Source organism: Tripterygium wilfordii, chromosome 7 (genome assembly GCF_013401445.1).
Source record: "Tripterygium wilfordii isolate XIE 37 chromosome 7, ASM1340144v1, whole genome shotgun sequence".
NCBI classification, from domain to species: Eukaryota; Viridiplantae; Streptophyta; class Magnoliopsida; order Celastrales; family Celastraceae; genus Tripterygium; species Tripterygium wilfordii.
The window spans coordinates 14130611-14148506 of NC_052238.1; the positions used below are offsets into that span (position 1 = coordinate 14130611).

A 17896-nucleotide genomic window follows, 5' to 3' on the forward strand; every position below is an offset into this window, starting at 1 on the left:
TTTTTGTTTAATTTTTTCAGTGCGCTGTTATTGACCAGGCAGATGCTACCAAGCCATGTGATGTTGTGCCCACTTCGACAGATTAACCAACAAAACACGAATATGACAAAATATGTGAAACCAAAAGAGAGAAAAAAGACACAAGATTTAACGAGGTTTGAAACAATTTGTCTATGTAATTAGGCGAAGAATGGCGAAAAACAATGAAGAATTTCACTAATAAGAAGAAGATTACAATAGAGATGAGTTATTGAACTCAAGAACTAACCAAAATTCCTCTCTCTCGATCTAAACGGCACTCTCCTAATGTTTACAACTCTCTTAAGTCGGCTCTCACGAAACCCTACAAATAAAACCAATTTATAAGGATTGTCCTAAGTATAGATCTGCGACATCTGTCCGGACAACTACTCATGGATTACTTTGTCTCCACTGTCCAGACAGCTCTAGGAGCGGTTCAGATAGCTCCACCTTACAGCAACTCTTTATGAGCCAAAAAAATTCACGCATTCAACATTTGATATGGGTCTAAACTTGGTTTACAGACTCACAGATATAAACAATTTTCACATGACGATAAAATAAGTTGAGCCAAAACTCAATGTGTGACCATAAAGACATTGCTCTAAGTGGAAATCGAACTCAAATTATCCCGAATCTATACGATTCGAGTCTAAAGAGATTCATCAACTAAGTTATCAACTAAATAGTTAGAACTAGGGTTCTAACACATCAATTTGGGTTTCAATATAGTAGTATAGCTTTTTATTGAATTTTCCAGAACAAGGATTGATTACTTCTAAAAGAAACACTTCGCGACTTCGAGACTGACGAGTGTCGTTTTGTGATTAGGGTTTTCAGGTTGGCTAACATTAATCACCTCAGATATGCATTTATTTCATTTTCACAAGATCAAGACACAATCCTTTGGGTTCAGCTCTCAAAACAGTGGTCCTACTCCTTCTAGAATAATCAAAAACTATGTAAAAATGAAAAAAAAAAAAAAAAAAATTCTTGAAATGGTCCATGGATTGGATCCAAAAGTTGAAGTTGTTATACGTCAATGTATTGTATGGGCTTCTTTTATGTACAATTGCTTTATATGGTCGGTCCAACAAGGTTCTGCAGAGAGCCTTGCAATGTGGATTTGTGGAGTCCTGGCTACCTTTGGTGGTTCAATTTTAGCAAAGTAATAAGTGTGCATTTATTGTAGTTTGTTAATTGTTACACCAACATTGACTGCACTGAAAAATTTTATATGCTTGGAGGGAACAAATTTTCAGTTTCCCAGAGCTTATTTGAGATCCTTGCTAGTTCCTACTCATGTAAGCAACCCAAAGAATTTGGGAGAAGGCTCGGATGATGATAATGGATTAAAACTCATTTCAAATATTCATATCAGTGATAATAGGAATCTCAACAGTTGATATCCTAGTTATCTAGTTGTTGAGTTGAACACACATGATTTCATGTGTATGTAGAACCCACGAATTCAATTGGGGATTGTATGCGTCCAATTCAGTTATTGCGATAATTAGAATACCAACAGCTTGGATCTTTATTATTTTCGGTCATGTATTAAGACTAATTTTCCACAAGAAACCACAGCACTCGAGAAAATTTGAGAAAGATAACAGCCAAAAAGGCCACTTGGTGGAGGAAGTGCCTATCGTGGAATTGAATTTGGAGTTTTACCCATGTTGGGTTGAAGGAGGCTAGGGTCTAGGGATTGTGGAAGGAGGTTAGGGTTTTACTGTAATTTTGGAATAAAATTTTGGTATTTTGATATTTTGTTATTGAATTGAAAATAGTATTTTTCCATGGAATATCAATAAAACAAAAAAAATTCATGTCACCAATTAAGTGCCACATCATCTCTATTATGACAAAAAAATGGTTGAAGGGCTACTTTGGTCCGTTTCCTGAGGTTGAAGGGCTGGTTTGACATGAAAAAAAAGATTGGGGCTCAAGTGACCTTGTTTTGGTAATTCAGGGGCTTTCCTGATACTTATCCCTTTTTTTTTTCAAAAGGAAAGATTTCCAACAAAATAAGCTGACAGCAACTAATATCATCATAAGAGGCCTGACATTACAAAAGTAACACAAGAAGATAAATAGATCTACTCCTGTATGCAGTTACTAAGGGCCCTAAGAACACTACCAAAACGCAGAATGCAGGGCTATAGCTTTCACTTCAACTTTCCCAGACAAAGACATATCCTTTCAACTTACATTCATTTAAGGAAATGGGGACTAATCAATCCTGCAATCTCAAGAAACCCAACCCTATCTTTTCCGCCAAAAATCTTCTTCAGCTTCTCGTCACAAACTATAATCTTCTTGTTTTCAGGATCCTGCAAAATGTCAAAGAAAAAATCCTTTCAGTTCCAATTTACCTATAATAACACAGGCAAACTATTTATTACATCACTAATCCATAATATTTCAAGAAAAGAGAAATCAAGATATAGATTGTAAATCATATCAATATCCAAGAGCTACAACGTTACCTGCAACGGGGCTTCAAAGGTGCTATTAATATACACTAAGAGCAGATCCAAATAATACATGAACAAGGACTGTCAGCAAAAAAATATTAAAACGTCCATGCTAAAACTTCCTCAGTTGTCAACCCAAAAATTGTGCCCATGATCGATAGAAATAGCAAGTAACATCTCAATAAACCAATAAGATTTTCAAATATATCTTATGTGCAACCAAAGTTTTCGAAATATGCACAGAATCAAATTCAAATCTCTAAACTTAGCAAACAGAAATCATAAGCAAACACTTTTGACACAAGAAAAGTACACAGATACCTTATAGAAGTTCCAATATGCATTCCTTCACAATTCACATTCAAAAATCAAACTCCACTCACATTTCAATTGAACTTATACAGACATCTATCATTACAAACTATTCAGGCCAAAGTCGGCTTAAATAGACATACTGACACATATTGCTTCTCCATTAAGATTTTCAAGTTGATGACAAGTTGACCATCACAACACTGCCTTGGTGCTTGGACGCCATCATTGATCCGAAAGATTGCGTTGCACCATTAACAGGCATTACAACAAGTTATATTTTAGGTTGTAAATGCATGAAAATTATTCCAAGATCAAGGTGGTCAAAAATAGTCTAGCACACGCACTTATCAAACCATAGACTTGACAGAGTGTACTGTGTTTTAGAGCTCAAAAGCACTGCACCCTGTAAACTCCCACATATTAGTCAACTTAGATTAAAAATTTAAAATTGCTAGAGTTTGTAAAATCTGAAAAAGGCTAAATTAAGACTTGCATAAATCTGCTTAGAAAAGAATCTTTGGAGATACTTTTCTTTTTTGGCTTTTAAGGCCATCAGAAAATAAAGAAAACTGATTGTAGCATCATCAATAAATTGACGGACAAACATGAAATATGTATCCTAGTTCATTGCCTTATGCCCACAATCATCCACTTCAAAGATATAATGCATATACCTGTACCAGTGATATGTGAATGTTTATATACATATGATGCTAATGCATCATGAGTGAGATGATGAAACAAATTCCACATTCTCTGATGAAATGTCGTATTCTTATTCATATTTAATTTGCTTCCTTCCGCCCTTCACCCCAACCCCAAAAGCGTACCTCCCAAAAACACTAAAATAATCTAAAGTTAAGAAAAAATATATATAAGACCATCCTTGTAGTTTGTTTTTGCACCCTCTCAATGCTTCAATAAATCTCTTTTTTTAGAAACTTTTACATATATACATATAAGAGCATCTTTCACTAGCTTCCATTCTATCCTTTGGATACAGCTTTCAAGTCCTGAAAATTAGCAATTCAGCTGGAAGCAACGAATAAGAAAAAGAAAACAATACTAACATATACATCCTAGCCGATACGATTGCTTTTCTAATATGCAGTGAGTTTTTAAATTGACACCATTCATAGTACCTCAACTTCAAGGGTACAACAACATTCCTCCTAATTCAGAATGTCCAAATATAGAACCTTTAAATAACTCAAATGCATTAAAAACCCCCTTAAATTTCAAAAGCAATAGTTTTTGGAAAATCACATACATTTCTTCGATAACAACACTATAATCCTTTACAAAACATTCATAAGAACAGCTGGTAGATATCAAACAGAACCGCTAAATAAGCTTACAATACGAATATAACAGCATAATCTACAAGCCTTATGTACTATGAAAACATGCCATCCATTTGAACCACAATTCAACACCACCACGCCACCTTTCTTACAGATTCCAACAGATGATAAACAATAAAAAAAAACAAGACGTACCAATCAAGCTCCAAAACAACTAACATTGCACAGCAACATAAAAAACCTCATCAGAGCAAAAAAAAAAAAAACCAACTAAAACCGACGTAAGAATTCACATCCACAGAAATCCGAAACAACCTTATCCAAACAGATGAAAAAAAATCCATCCCAAAAAACTCAAAAACAGAGTTAAAAAATTAAAAAGGACAACTTGGCAAGAAATTTAGACAGGCACCTGGAGATTGTTTTCCTTAATATGAGCCCAAATTCGCTTGAGAGCCTGAGTGCGAGAAATTTCAGGAGCGCCAACGACAGCTTGCATTTCAGGGGAGACGCGGCGTGGCTTCATTATGCCTCGAGGCTGGCGCTCTCCAGTGGCCATCTTGGAAGCGGTGGCGTAGGTTAAGGTGCGCACCATCCGCAGGTTAGAACGAAGTCGAGGGAGGCAGAGGGCTGGGGACGATGAAGACTTGAGTAGCGGCGCCGTCTCGGCGGACATGAAGGTGGAGAGAATGCCGGAGGAGAGTGCCATTTTGAATTTGTAGAGAGAGACTGTGCACAGTGAGAGGGAATGAGGGTTTTGTGTTGCTCTATCTTAGTTTTGGGATTTTGTAGGACTGGGAGTGTGAAGAGCCGAAGAGAGAGTGAAAGAAATCGGCTGAGCCCGCCTTATTAATTTGGACGTCCTTCCGCTTGCTCCTTAACGGATGATTTTACTTAAATATCCTCCAACCAGATTTTGAGCCCAAGCCCAAGCCCAAAGGCCCATGTTCGATAGCTTCCAATAAAAATTTCATTGATGTGAGAAAATTAGGAAAAACATATTTAATTATTTATTAACAAATTTGTTATCAGCTATTAACAAATTCTCTTAACAATAATGCTTGAGACCCCCAAAAGACCTCATTTAATGTGAAGTGTTAGATGTGAAGTGGTCCTACATGTGTGTTTTTAATCAATGATTATTTTAATGCCACATAGATTTGGGGGACTTTTAGGGATGATATTTTGGGGGTCTCTAGCATTGTTCTTCTTTTAAATATAATAAAACTAATTGTTCTTTTATTAGGGTCACTGGTCAGGCCTGGTATCAAATACAGGCCCAATAGAGCAGGCCTAGTCATGTAGGCCCCGCTTAAAAACTAGGCCCCAGCCCAACTTTGGCACGTCCACTGTGTCTTAAGTCTTAACAAAGAATATAATAATAAAAGAATAATAATAATAAGCCATGTGTTTGTACCAACTATGTCCTCTAGTCATAACATGACACATGGGAGCATGGGAGCCACCATTGGATACTCTCAACAAATCACCAAGTGACACGTGACAATCATAGAGTGATTTTATGTAAACCGTTTGTTTATTTTACAAGAATTATGGTCTTATTTGGTTTGAAATCCAGGATTATATTACTGAAAATCAAGGTGTCTGAAGGTGTATCATCCAAAAGAGCTTCATCCAAGGATTCATCGTTAGAACCGTTTTCTTCTATTGAAAAGCGGTTAGTTAATAAATGGGTGAGATTTTAACTAGATATGATCGCAACAGACCAAAAGAAATAAGGAGTTTGATGCACATATAATCCTAATTTAACTCAAAACGCATTTTCAGCTACTGCACATCATCTGAAGACTATAATTTACCACCTCTTGCGCTTTCCCACGACCACCCATCAACAAACACCATAGATGATAACCGTTGACCTCAAATCATCAACTACATGCAAGAAGCCTACTTTCCAAAACAATGGGGTGAGATTGACGTAGATTGTGCCCTAACGACTTCCTTGGAAAAAGCTCATGATCTAAATCCATCACCATTGATCCACCCACTTTGAAGACACGAAGGTTACAAAGAAATTTAAGCAAGTAACCTGAGCAACAAATCAATAAGCACTACTCCATGATCTACCACCATCACAAGATTAAGAGGACTATTAGAAGAAACAAAAGCATAATCATAAGATACCCCACGTCAAACACAAATTCCGCGTCTACAAACTTTATTGCTTTCTTAGTATGACTTTGGTCAATTCCTTTTAGCACAGTTTTTACTTTATTCAAGCATCCGTGGTTATAGCCTCCGCGATTATTATGTTATTTTAGTTATTCCCGATGAGAACTTCAATACATTTCAATGATGTCTTATTTTTCGACAATTTAATAAAATAACTCTTATTCTGGTGTTTGTCTTCTATATTATGCTTTTCTCATGTGACAATCAATAAATTCAAAGTCCTTTTTAGGAAGGGACCCTCAAACCAGTAATTTTATGTTCTAAAATTACACACAATTCCTCTGTTTTCAAGTTAGATTGGTGCATAATCCCCTATCAATTCTTTAGGCTGACACAAGTCTGGCACGCTTGAACATATATTTAGATCCATCACTCCTATCCAAAGTGTCAAACGAGGTTGATCTCATGCCCAGACGTAGAAGAGACCAACATATTTTTGGCACACTTGGTGGGACATTAAGTATCAAAAGGTTGATCTCCTACCCAGAAGCAGAAGAAGCCAATATATTTTTGGCACACTAGATGGGATATTGGGCTAGTTTGGTAGAGCATTAAATCAAAACGGGCCCATTAAGTGTCAGAAACGGTTGATCTCCTAGCGCTTGGGATTCTTGATTCCTAAATCAAAAGTAATTAAAAATAAAATCAACAACGCCAACAAAAACTAGCCAGAAAATCATGTATTATAATGATGATGAACGACTTACAGATTACAAATGACCCGAACGAGTTTTCATCTTTTGAAAATTTTCCATAATCGTGTCATTATCAATTCCATCAAAAAGTACTTCTTTCTCAATAAAAACAACCAAGCTATCACTCAACCATTCATCATTCATTCAATTGTAAAATTTAGTCTTGATAAAGTTCGTTGCTGAAAATACACGCTCAATAGTGGCAGTAGCAACTAACAAGATCAATGCCATTAATGTCAGAAGCAAGTATACCAAAGGATACACGTTATTTCTTTCAGTTTCAATCATTTTGCTAGCAAGCTCACCAATATCATTCAGATTAGCAAAATCATTGCTAATGGGCATATCAACAATATAAGTATCAAGTCGACACTAAACTTTCACTTGTCAAATTAGAAAGTCTTTCGAATAATTTTCAGCTAGCCGAAGTAGTCTTTCCTTATCAAAATAAAAGAATAAATTAGACAGATTCAAGTAAGCCACGCATAGGAGCAATTTAGTATTATAATTAGAAAATCGAGCATTCAATTCTCCTAGTTGCATGTCCAAAATAATGTAGAAAGTCTCAACTCGATAATGATGTAGATTTTTCATTTCTTCTTCATTACGTTTTCTTTGCCCTCAAGTTACATATATAGCATCCATATCAGGAACATCAACTCCATGTTTTTTACAAAAACAACACACATCTTCAAGTAAATAATCCCACTTTACTCATTAATTAGCGGGATGATTTCACTTTACTCCTCAACGCTTGGGTCTACGCTCGGATAAAGTGAATCAAAGCTCAACCGAGTTTGGATTGGAGGTTTAGGGCCTTACGTGAGAGGCTTAATCACTAATGATCCAAAAAATTCTTAAACTTGAAAATTTGATATCTTTGAACTTAGGAAGTGAAATGCCAACAAAAAAATATACGAAAAGAACAAAACACAACAAAAAAAAAAGCCACCAAACGACAAAAGTCGGCTGAATTAACGGGGATGGAAATGAATGGGCCACCAGGCGGACGCTACCTTGTTACGTCTACATGATCTCCAAAACCCAACCACCTCCATCGGCGATGGGTCCCTCCCTACCTTCCTTCCACTCTACGCTGCTTTGGGCTCCTATTTCACAATGAAAATTATTTTCATTATATTTGTGATGGAGGTTGTTGGGTGTCATGATTTTCACATTGGAATCCAATATTACTACAAACCAATCGTATTGATCAAGTGTTGCTAGCTAATGAAGTGAATGGCGACCCACATAAAGTGTTGTTTGGTGCATGCAAAAGTATTATTAAAGAATATGCATGTATTATCAGACTTGTAATCACTATGCACTTGGTGTGTGTGGTTTATAAGAAAAAATCTAAGTATGTCTCAAACAATAAAACCTTATAATAAGAACAAAGTCATGAAGATAATCCGATGTATTCACAGTGAATTAGAACCTCAGAGCGGATAATATTGTTGTGTGAGAGGGTCAATTTTTTGATCTCCAACAAGACATTTTTTGAATTTAAGTATCATTGGCGATCATCAGAAAAATAAAGTCGTGCGAGTCCGTTATATCTACAGCGAACTAATAAACTCAAACCGAACAATATTGTTGATTTGATTTCTAGTATATATCCATGAGAGCCCGTAGGTTGGCATTAACTGCAAACACAAACACCAGTGTATCTAAGATTGGTTTGGAAGTAAGGTTTTGTTTGACAAATTTAACGTGTGTTGATTTCTCCATTCGAGCTGCCACATAACACCTGTGATTTGCGATTCTGACTAACATGACCAAGACATGTCAACCCATGCATTAATTTACTTATAATCTAAAATATGAAGTAAAGTTCATTAGTGCACTTGATTCTCGCCTACCATTTGTGTTTGCTGTCTCTCTCTTTATTCTTGTGGTGCTTTCTATTCAAACAGTAGAAAAATATAGGATTTCCTATCACGGCATGACAACTACTTATGCCCCACCACCTATACAAACATGCATACCAACTAAAATTGGGTGATTACACCCTCATGAAGGCCTTTATTTGTTGGGATAAATTGGGTTCCACTCTAGATATATTCACACTATCCACAAGTTCAAACACATTAAGATATTGTTCGCTCTAAGTCAATGTCGCATGGATTTGTTCTTTCAAGCTCAATGTCCTCACTTAGACTCAGAAAATCGATTTTAATATCTTAAGTTGTGAACATTCCTTATTTACTAACCGCTCCTCTCTCTCTTTATGGATATGGGATTTCATCACATCCCATAACTTAGCGTGCAAATGTTATTTGGTAGAATTTAACTCATGATAACTACTCAGAGTACAAAAAAAAAAGTAAGAATGTTAAAGTTAATGTTGCTTCATTGCTTTTCTTTTTTTTTTTTCTCCCTTTGTTGAGGAATTGCTTTGTTAACCTAAAGGACAGATTTCATCAAAACTAAAGAAAATCCTGAGAAAATCAATAAAGATTAAAATAGATGGATTCAACTAATAATATCATTGATAATCATCTAACATGGGCCCACATATCATGCAACCTTTGTTTTCACCTACACCTACATGGTTAAAACTATAAAATAAAAAATAAAAAAAAACCCTATCTGGCAGCTGACGTGGCACAAAGATCACACAGAAAACAACCATCTGTTTACGGACCCCACCCAACAGAACCAATCAGAAGCCCAGGATCTGTTTGGTGATGGGTCTGGGCCCCAACCTTCCTTTTACGTTTCGATCCTCTAAACCCCCTATTTAGTCTCTTTCTTTCAACTTCTTTACTCACTTCTCTAGTTCTCTCTCGCTCGCTCTATAGCCTGAACGCATAGAGTGCTCAGGTTAAGCAGAGGGGGTGCGTAGGATAACAGAGCATACATACAACACAAAATGGTGCGTCAAAGACTCGGAATCTATGTCACATTGATCTGCATTGTCATTGCTGGTGCTAGAGGTCAATCTCCGCCAACGTCTCCGACGACGACGCCAGCACCTCCAACCCCTACCACACCGACAACGTCTCCGCCTCCAACCACCACCGCTCCACCCACACCAACCACTCAACCTCCTCCTGTCTCAGCACCACCACCAGTGACCACTTCTCCGCCCCCAGCGTCAACTCCCCCGCCGGTGTCGTCTCCACCACCGGCAACTCCTCCTCCTGTCTCCGCTCCACCACCAGCTACTCCTCCACCAGCATCGCCTCCTCCAGTAACACCGCCTCCCGCATCTCCACCACCGGCAACACCTCCTCCTTCTTCTCCACCACCGGCGTCTCCTCCTCCCGCTACTCCACCACCGGCGACACCTCCTCCTGCTACTCCACCACCGGCGACACCTCCTCCGGCGTCTCCTCCTCCTGCTACTCCGCCACCAGCTCCTCTGGCATCTCCGCCTGCTCTAGTTCCAAGTACAGCTCCAGCTCCAGGTCCTAGCAAGAAGGCGAAAGCACCATCTCCTTTGGGCTTGAGCCCACCAGCGCCGCCCACAGGGGCCCCTGGGCCTAGTCTAGAGGCAACCTCTCCCGGGCCATCCGGCTCAACCGACCAGGTACGCATCTCTTCCTCATTCCTTTTGCATCCGTTTTGAGTTATTGATAATCGATAGAAATATTTGATTTACTGGTTGATGAACATTGCAGAGTGGAGTGCAGAAGCTGTGGTGTATGCGGGGCTTGGTGGGGAGCTTGATCTTTGGATGGGCATTCCTCTGGTTTTCACTTTAGAAATGTCATATCCCATGCACACCTTGTTGTGTCTTTTGCTTTTTTACGATATCTTGTTATTCTTTGATATTTGTACTTTGGGCCCTATATGTATTATTGGCTGCCATTGTAGGCCCTCACGTTTGATTCAGTTATCACTGCCTATACATTGGGAGATTTTTGAGGGGGGAGCTTATGTACTTTGAGAGAGGATTATTGTTTTGTATCAGTATTTGGGGTTTTCTTGGTGGCTACTTCATTTTCTGTCTCATTCCTTTTTATTCTTCACTTAGCCTTAATATTCTTGAATTTTGTTTTCCCTTCTGTTTCTACGTCGATTCAATTCAAGCTATGCATACTGTTTAAAAAATTGAACCTTGGGAAGCCCATGTTAATGGGCCTAAATTGGGCTCACAACACAAGCGGATAGGGATCTATTTTTGTCAAAAGTCATGACTTGTAAGTTGGGTTTTACCAACTTGATCATAAATCACTAAACATTGATATTTCTTTACCACGCGGGACTTTGTGGGTTGTTTGCTCCAACTCATACGTCCATGTTCATGCTTGCACCTAATATGGATAAATGATAATAATAGAGTCCAGCCCAAAGCAGAAAAGGACAAAATAATCATCAGTAAACTGGGCCAAAAGCCCATGCTCAATAGCATAAGTCCAATTTTATGAACGAGGCATCGTGGGTTTTTGGCCTTTAGGCCCGAGCTACAAAGCTTTTGTGGGCTTGTGTTGTGGGCTTTTGTTACAAGTTAGTTAGACAGTATTCTGGGAGTTCAACAAACTATAGGATCTTGTGAAGACTGAAGAAGAGAAAATGGCTTTGTTCACAAGTGTTGGGACTGTGCGAATCAAGGGTTAGCCCAATGGTATGGTCCTGGGCTCGATTACCAGGTGGAGGTGGGGGTGGGAGGGGAGTGAGGGTGGGGGTGGGGTGAGATATAGTTGTGTTTGTGGGCCTTAAAGCGTGTACAATGGGCCCTTGAAAACAATAAAATGAAGAACTTGAGATCCTGATTTTCAGTGCTACCAACCCACAATGGGTTAAAAATTGATATTGAGTTTCACTTGAAATTGTTTACGGACTTGAGATTTTCAGGCCCCATTGTGGATAAAAATTGGACCCACAAGGTCAATACAAAAGAGACACGTATTTGACAAATTTTAAAACTTTGTTTACCCTATTTTCTAATCACGTGAGCATATCTATTCTTCTTTCACGTTGTTTGGTTTCTGAAACTACTTCTGATTTGTCTCGATGTTGGTTGTTCGTAGTGATTTATTCCATTTTGAGATATGTACTTATGAGATTGATGATGAACCATATTTTAAGTCCATAACAAAGTTTCAATCTGTATGTGCTTTAGATCGATTGGTTTGCATCTCCTCCTCCTTTTCTTGCCTTGGCATGTTTTATTCTTATAATATTGCCATGAGACTATGAGAGGTACCTTCTCAGTATGGAGACTTTATAGCTCAGTCTGATATTCTTCAAGTTTCTTCAGGGAAAGATTATTCTCGTTTATGATCACATTTGTCAAAGAATCATTGTATAGACTGGTCTGTTATTTCCATTGATATTCTCTGAATCTACCATTGCATAGCTAAATGGTAGTCATGTTTTAAGTGTATAAAAATTGATACCATTGTAGGGGTTCTCCTGATAATATGGGTGGGGCTCGGCATCGGGCCGGGCCGGCCCGAAAATATGAGGCCCGGGCCCTACTCTGAGGATCGGGCTTCTGGCCCGGCCTAGGCCGGGCTTGGCTCTCAAAATGAGGCCCAGGCCAGGGCCCTTAAGGCTCGAGCCTCCAGTCGGGCTTTGGGTCGGGCCTCGGGCTGGGCCCGAATTTTTGACCATATAATATATATGTATTATTGGAGGAAAATGTATTATATATATGCATATGTGTAATATATACGTATTATGTATATATATATACACATACATTGTAATAATAATAATATATATATACACACACATATTATATATATATATATATATATATATACATATATGTGTGTGTATATTATTGCAATGTATATATGTATATATATACACACAGACAGTGTTGTCTGCATATATATATGTGTGTGTAATATATAATATATATGTAAATTAAATAATGTTGGATTTGGGTCGGGCTCGGGCTAGGGCCGGGCCAAAATTAGCCTAAGGTGTCGGGCTTTGGGCCGAGCCTGGCCTCAAAAATGGAGTCCAAGCCCGCCCAAGGGGTCCGGTCGGGCTGCCCAGACCCGATGTAATTTTTGGTCAGGTTGGGCTGGGCTGGGCTTTGGCCCATCGGCTCTGGCCAGACCTAGATCCGTTGATCAAATGGTGACTCCTAAATATGGGGATTCACAAAAATCAAGACATTATGTATGGAAATAATTTCAAGAACAAAAGAAAGAATGAGAAGACCCTACAGTTCGTGGGCAACCAAGAACAATTTTTGAGGTAGTGCAACATCAACAGCATCATAAATTGGACAAGTCAGAGTCAGAGGAAGCTTCCTTTGCCGACACTACATACAATGATCGCATTTATTATTCTCAGTTATATTCACACATTTTACTATTCTCAGCTAATTAATTACTCTCATACCCACTACACATGTCAAGCAAATTTATCAACACTTCCCAGAAACCCAGCAACCATGCACCAGAGAAATCTAAAATGCCTTTCATTAGCTGTAGTCTGGCATCCCTAGATTCCACCTACTTTTATGCCTATTGATTGCATATTATATGTTGTGTGATCCCATGCCCATCATCATAATCATATGTGTTTGTTGTTATAGCTAAGCACTACTTGCTACTGAAAACTTTCAATTCCAATTCCAATTGGTAGCAGTAGCATATATTACACTATTATTATTTATTATACGGGATTTAATAATTAATCATACATTACTGTCTCGACAGTCGACAATCTTTGAATTCCTACTCTCGAGAAGTCAAAAATGCCAACTCTTTATCTTTGACTCAGTGGGTTTTTTATTTTTTTTAAATTTCAAAAAAAAATTAATGTCGTTAAATTACACGTGCGAGCACGCACTCACATACAAACACAGAAATCCCGTCGGGCCTCCTCAGACCCAGAGTCATGACCGTTAATTTGTCCAAATGCAGTGAAAAGAAAGTTCAACAAAATCTGATTAAGACCTTTCAAAGAAGTTGAGTTGGACGCTGAATAGTTTTACTATTTGAAGCCCAATATCTTTGTTTAGATTCGGAAAACCGGTCTTAATAGGTTAAGTTGTGGGTTCTCCTTATATATGTATTGTTGCTCCTCCCTTATCCTCCTCCTCGATGTGGGATCTTACCAAAATCTCCTCACATCTATATGATGGCTGAATAGCAATAACATCTTCAAAAAATATGCCCATTCCCTCCCCAAATGATAACTTGACCATTGAAGGATACCAAGGCCATCATGAGGAGGAAGAACCTTCACCGGGGATAGAAATGACAGTAAAATTTAATCAAAAAGACCAAGTGGTACAGAGTGTGGGGAAAAATTGTGCCTGCAAGTCTGCAAAAGCTGATAAAAATGAACAACATATGAATAAACAAAGCCTGCTATCAGGAGAAGCAGGAAACCAAGATGTGGAAATCACATGGGGAGTTTCAAACTTTCTACCCCGTGCCTTGCTGTAATCATATTTTCACAGACTAACTTTGCCTTTAACGATTCATACTCCCACTTCCTTCTTATTCCCACATGAGTTTTTATGCTGCTGAAGAAGTTCTACTCTACTCCTTTTTCTTTATGTTTCTTCTCTCCAAAGCTTCCTCCTGCAACAAGCGATAGGGGACAAGGATAAAGGTCCCCAAGGTACAAATTACTACTATTTTCTGCCTCAGAAGAGAGACAGCAAAATCACTTTTTCATCCCCAAACTCAAGCAAGTGAGCAACGTTTACATAAATCAATAAACAAACCAGAGCAACAAGAAAACATCTACCAACAGTAAAATTAGAAAGAAAAGGAAAAACTAGACATTAGTGTCGAACTAATGTTGGCCGACAGCAGCTCCCTTTCCACTGCCACCATCAAATTGATTTAAGCAAGAGAATTAGTAGATTCATCAAAGCTTAAAGGTTCTGCTATGCACAGATTCACCAACTTCCTTCAGACACGGAAGGTAAAGCAAAAAACCAACCTCCATTGGCTCTATCCCTAACTGGAAAATCGAGCTCCAACCCCATCGGTGGATTCTGCAATGAGAGTCTAAAGATTCATTCAGGCTTCTTCAAACCTGTGAATGCTTATGCTCTATTTACAGACTAATAGAAGCAATAAAAAAATAAAAATAAGAAGTGCAAAAAACCTGACCATCAACTGCTCCATAATAAACCCTAACCGGTTAGCAGACTAAAATTTAGCTACCAGTATAAACAATTGCCCTAAATCAGTCCCATTTGTTAGACTTCCACCATTCAGAGAATGTTTTCGGTGAAGCTCTCATGCGATTTCTCCAGTGCAGCTACTTTGGCCCTATATGCTGCTGCTAACACAATTGCACTCTTCACCCTTTCATCCTGAGGAAGCTCACAAGTTTCACTTATAGATCCTGATCTCAAGTCTGCCGGCGGTATAAAACAGTCCACTGAAAGACCTTGAACATTGAATGCAACCTCTTCAATTGTCCAAGCTTCTTCCATCTTTGTCTTTGTATGGCTCATTGCCACTTCACCAAATCTAAAAAGTGTCACCACTGAACGCCCAGAATGCGCAATCAAAATCCCTTCCACAGGCCTGTAATCATCTAGGAAGGAATTGATTGTAGTCTCCCAGTAAACTGCATCACCGCCATTGGATTGGATGCGGGTCAGATGCGAATCCTCCATATGGACAAGAAGTCCGGTCTTTTGGCTGAAGTAGCCAAACAGTACATGCCTTATGATTTCAGCAGGTCCCTCACTTCTAGCTTTCAGTGTATGAGGATCAGCACATAGCTTAAGGATGAAGCAATCTTCACCATTAATCTTTTTCTCTCCTATGCACCTGGCATCTACAAAAATACTGGCTGTGGTTCTTGGATCAAGTCCCTAAATAAGAAAAATCAAAGCCCTCATAAATGATCTACAAAGACAGAATTGTATAAGGGCGCCAGTATAACCAACACTAAAAAGAAACTAACCTGCAAGGCACGGCGTAAAGGTCTAACAGGTCCTTTTGCAGTGTGGGCACCAAGCCACGGGGTATGTCTCCAAACAAGCTTGCCATTGCAGCCAGCACGAACCTTACTCCCTCCAACTGCAAGCTCAACATACCACATGTCTGGGTTCATCTGCCAGAGAACAAAGTTGCCCAATTCTGTCCCCTTAGAGCCATTCCGGTTCTTCACCACCTTTGTTGCAGTTTCAAACTCCGAAGCTACCATTCTGACCTTTCCCATTGCATAAGCATTCTTTATGGAGTTTTGCAGCTTCTGCCCTCCTGAAGCAGCTATGTACTGCTGCAATATGTACTGAGCAGAAGAAGTTTCCTGCAATGGCAATGAGCAGTTAAGAAATCTTAGAAAAGAAACTAAATAGCTTTACATGGATAAAAAAAATGGAGTTTAAAAAACTTTACCCCCTACAAAGTATCATGGTTCTTGTGCCGAAAACATCCCATTCATTTTCACTGGCAATTAAAAGGACATTACCAAATTCAAGATCCATTCCACAATTGTTTTTCTTCTCATTCTCTTAAAACATTTTTTCTCTATGATATCTCAAGAAAAAAAAAGAACTAGTGATTAGGTTATGATTGAATAAAAAATATATAAGATGATATAAGGAGAAACAAGTGAAAATATAGTGATTTATTTTCTTCCTATTCTGCATTATTCTATTTTCTCACCAACTGAACTGAACCCTTTAAGAATTAGAAAAGAAAATAGGTCACTTCATCTTGTCCCCAATTAAAAATGGCCACAGCAATGTATAAATAAACACAGATAGTAGAGATTTGTAAGCAAAACCATGAAGAAATAAATTATTGCTGCAACTCTAAAACTAAAAGTAAGGAACGGCCACTACCCTGTTTTACGCTTACATAAAATATTTTAGAAAAATTCAAACTAATCCTGATAATTTTTTTAACCAAAATCACACGCTTGTCCCTAATACTCAATAACCACAGCCCCTAAGAAACAAAAAAAAAATGGTAAATCTGAAAAGAAAAAGAGTTTCTAACTTTCTATTCTGTTGAGTATGCTAAGGTTTCATCTAACAATCAACTTCTCTGTAAAACTTACAATGGGTGTGTCTTTGATGCTAAGGTGAGGCAACGGGTCCAAGCTGGTAACGTGCACCGGGGAGAGAGGTGCGCCCATGACCCCAAGCAGCAGCCTGAGATCAGACCTCTTATTATTACTATTATATCCCAACGAAGAGTTCGAAACGGACGGAGTTCTTGAGAGCTGCCCTTTCATCCACTGCCCGATTCCCGAGCCCATCCGCCTCGACTCCCCGCCAACCCCTTCCCCTCCGTCTGGATCCGGTCCCTCCATGAGAGGCGTCAGTGTCTCCCCGACCACCGGCCTCAGGCTTCCGGATCTCCCAACCAATGGCTCAGGGTTGGCCGTGAGAGCGTAGGGATTCTTCTTCCTCCGGAGCAGGCCTGAAATCGGAGACGCAGAACGGGCAGGGCTCTTTGATCGGGACCTGGATGGGGAAAGTCCCCTTACCACTTCTTCCTTGAGAGCCGAGAAGAAACCCTGCTTTTTCTCCATTCTTTAAAGAGCGAGAGAGAAAGTTGTTTGGGTTTGTTTCACTGTTTCCAAGCTAACAAGAGCAAGATTTCAGGCTCTGTGTGATCTTCTTCTTCATAGAGAGGTAGACAGAGAGTGGTAATGTATTAGTGGAGAGACTGGGAACTGGAAAAGCTGCAGTGGGAAAGCGTTACCTTACCTATGGTATGAGTGGGTGAGCTGTCTGACGTGGAAAATTGGCATTAAATGTAGTTATTTTTCTCAATCTGGCAAACCCTATAATTTTTATGATTCCTTTTTTAATTCACAAAATTATGACCTTTGAATGCATGGATTATGTGTTTCATTCTTTCTTAAATTGATGTTCACACCGTATCGTATCTGGTTTATTTCATTATTTTTATAAAAGAATCTTATACTTCTTTCTTGGGGAAATTAGGGGAAAGGAGAATATAATAGTTACATATTCAAGGAATGATAA

At 38.8% G+C, this 17896-nt stretch overlaps 3 protein-coding genes across 3 annotated transcripts; 1 reads left to right on the forward strand and 2 right to left on the reverse strand.

Moving 5' to 3' along the window:
- Nucleotides 1–2037: 2037 nt before the first annotated feature.
- LOC120001755 lies at nucleotides 2038–4945 on the reverse strand. The gene is made up of 2 exons (XM_038850205.1): nucleotides 4530–4945; nucleotides 2038–2354 (listed from the first exon to the last, which is right to left on the reverse strand). The coding sequence occupies exons 1-2, from the start codon at nucleotides 4824–4826 to the stop codon at nucleotides 2235–2237; spliced, it is 417 nt and encodes a 138-aa protein (XP_038706133.1). The 5' UTR covers nucleotides 4827–4945; the 3' UTR covers nucleotides 2038–2234.
- A 4830-nt stretch (nucleotides 4946–9775) lies between these two features.
- On the forward strand, nucleotides 9776–11014 carry LOC120002729 (classical arabinogalactan protein 9-like). Its single transcript, XM_038851510.1, has 2 exons — nucleotides 9776–10540; nucleotides 10632–11014. Exons 1-2 carry the CDS (start codon nucleotides 9881–9883, stop codon nucleotides 10713–10715), a joined length of 744 nt encoding a protein of 247 aa, XP_038707438.1. The 5' UTR covers nucleotides 9776–9880; the 3' UTR covers nucleotides 10716–11014.
- A 3544-nt stretch (nucleotides 11015–14558) lies between these two features.
- LOC120003065 lies at nucleotides 14559–17615 on the reverse strand. The gene is made up of 3 exons (XM_038851965.1): nucleotides 16960–17615; nucleotides 15856–16203; nucleotides 14559–15763 (listed from the first exon to the last, which is right to left on the reverse strand). Exons 1-3 carry the CDS (start codon nucleotides 17434–17436, stop codon nucleotides 15152–15154), a joined length of 1437 nt encoding a protein of 478 aa, XP_038707893.1. The 5' UTR covers nucleotides 17437–17615; the 3' UTR covers nucleotides 14559–15151.
- Between the last annotated feature and the right edge of the window lie 281 nt (nucleotides 17616–17896).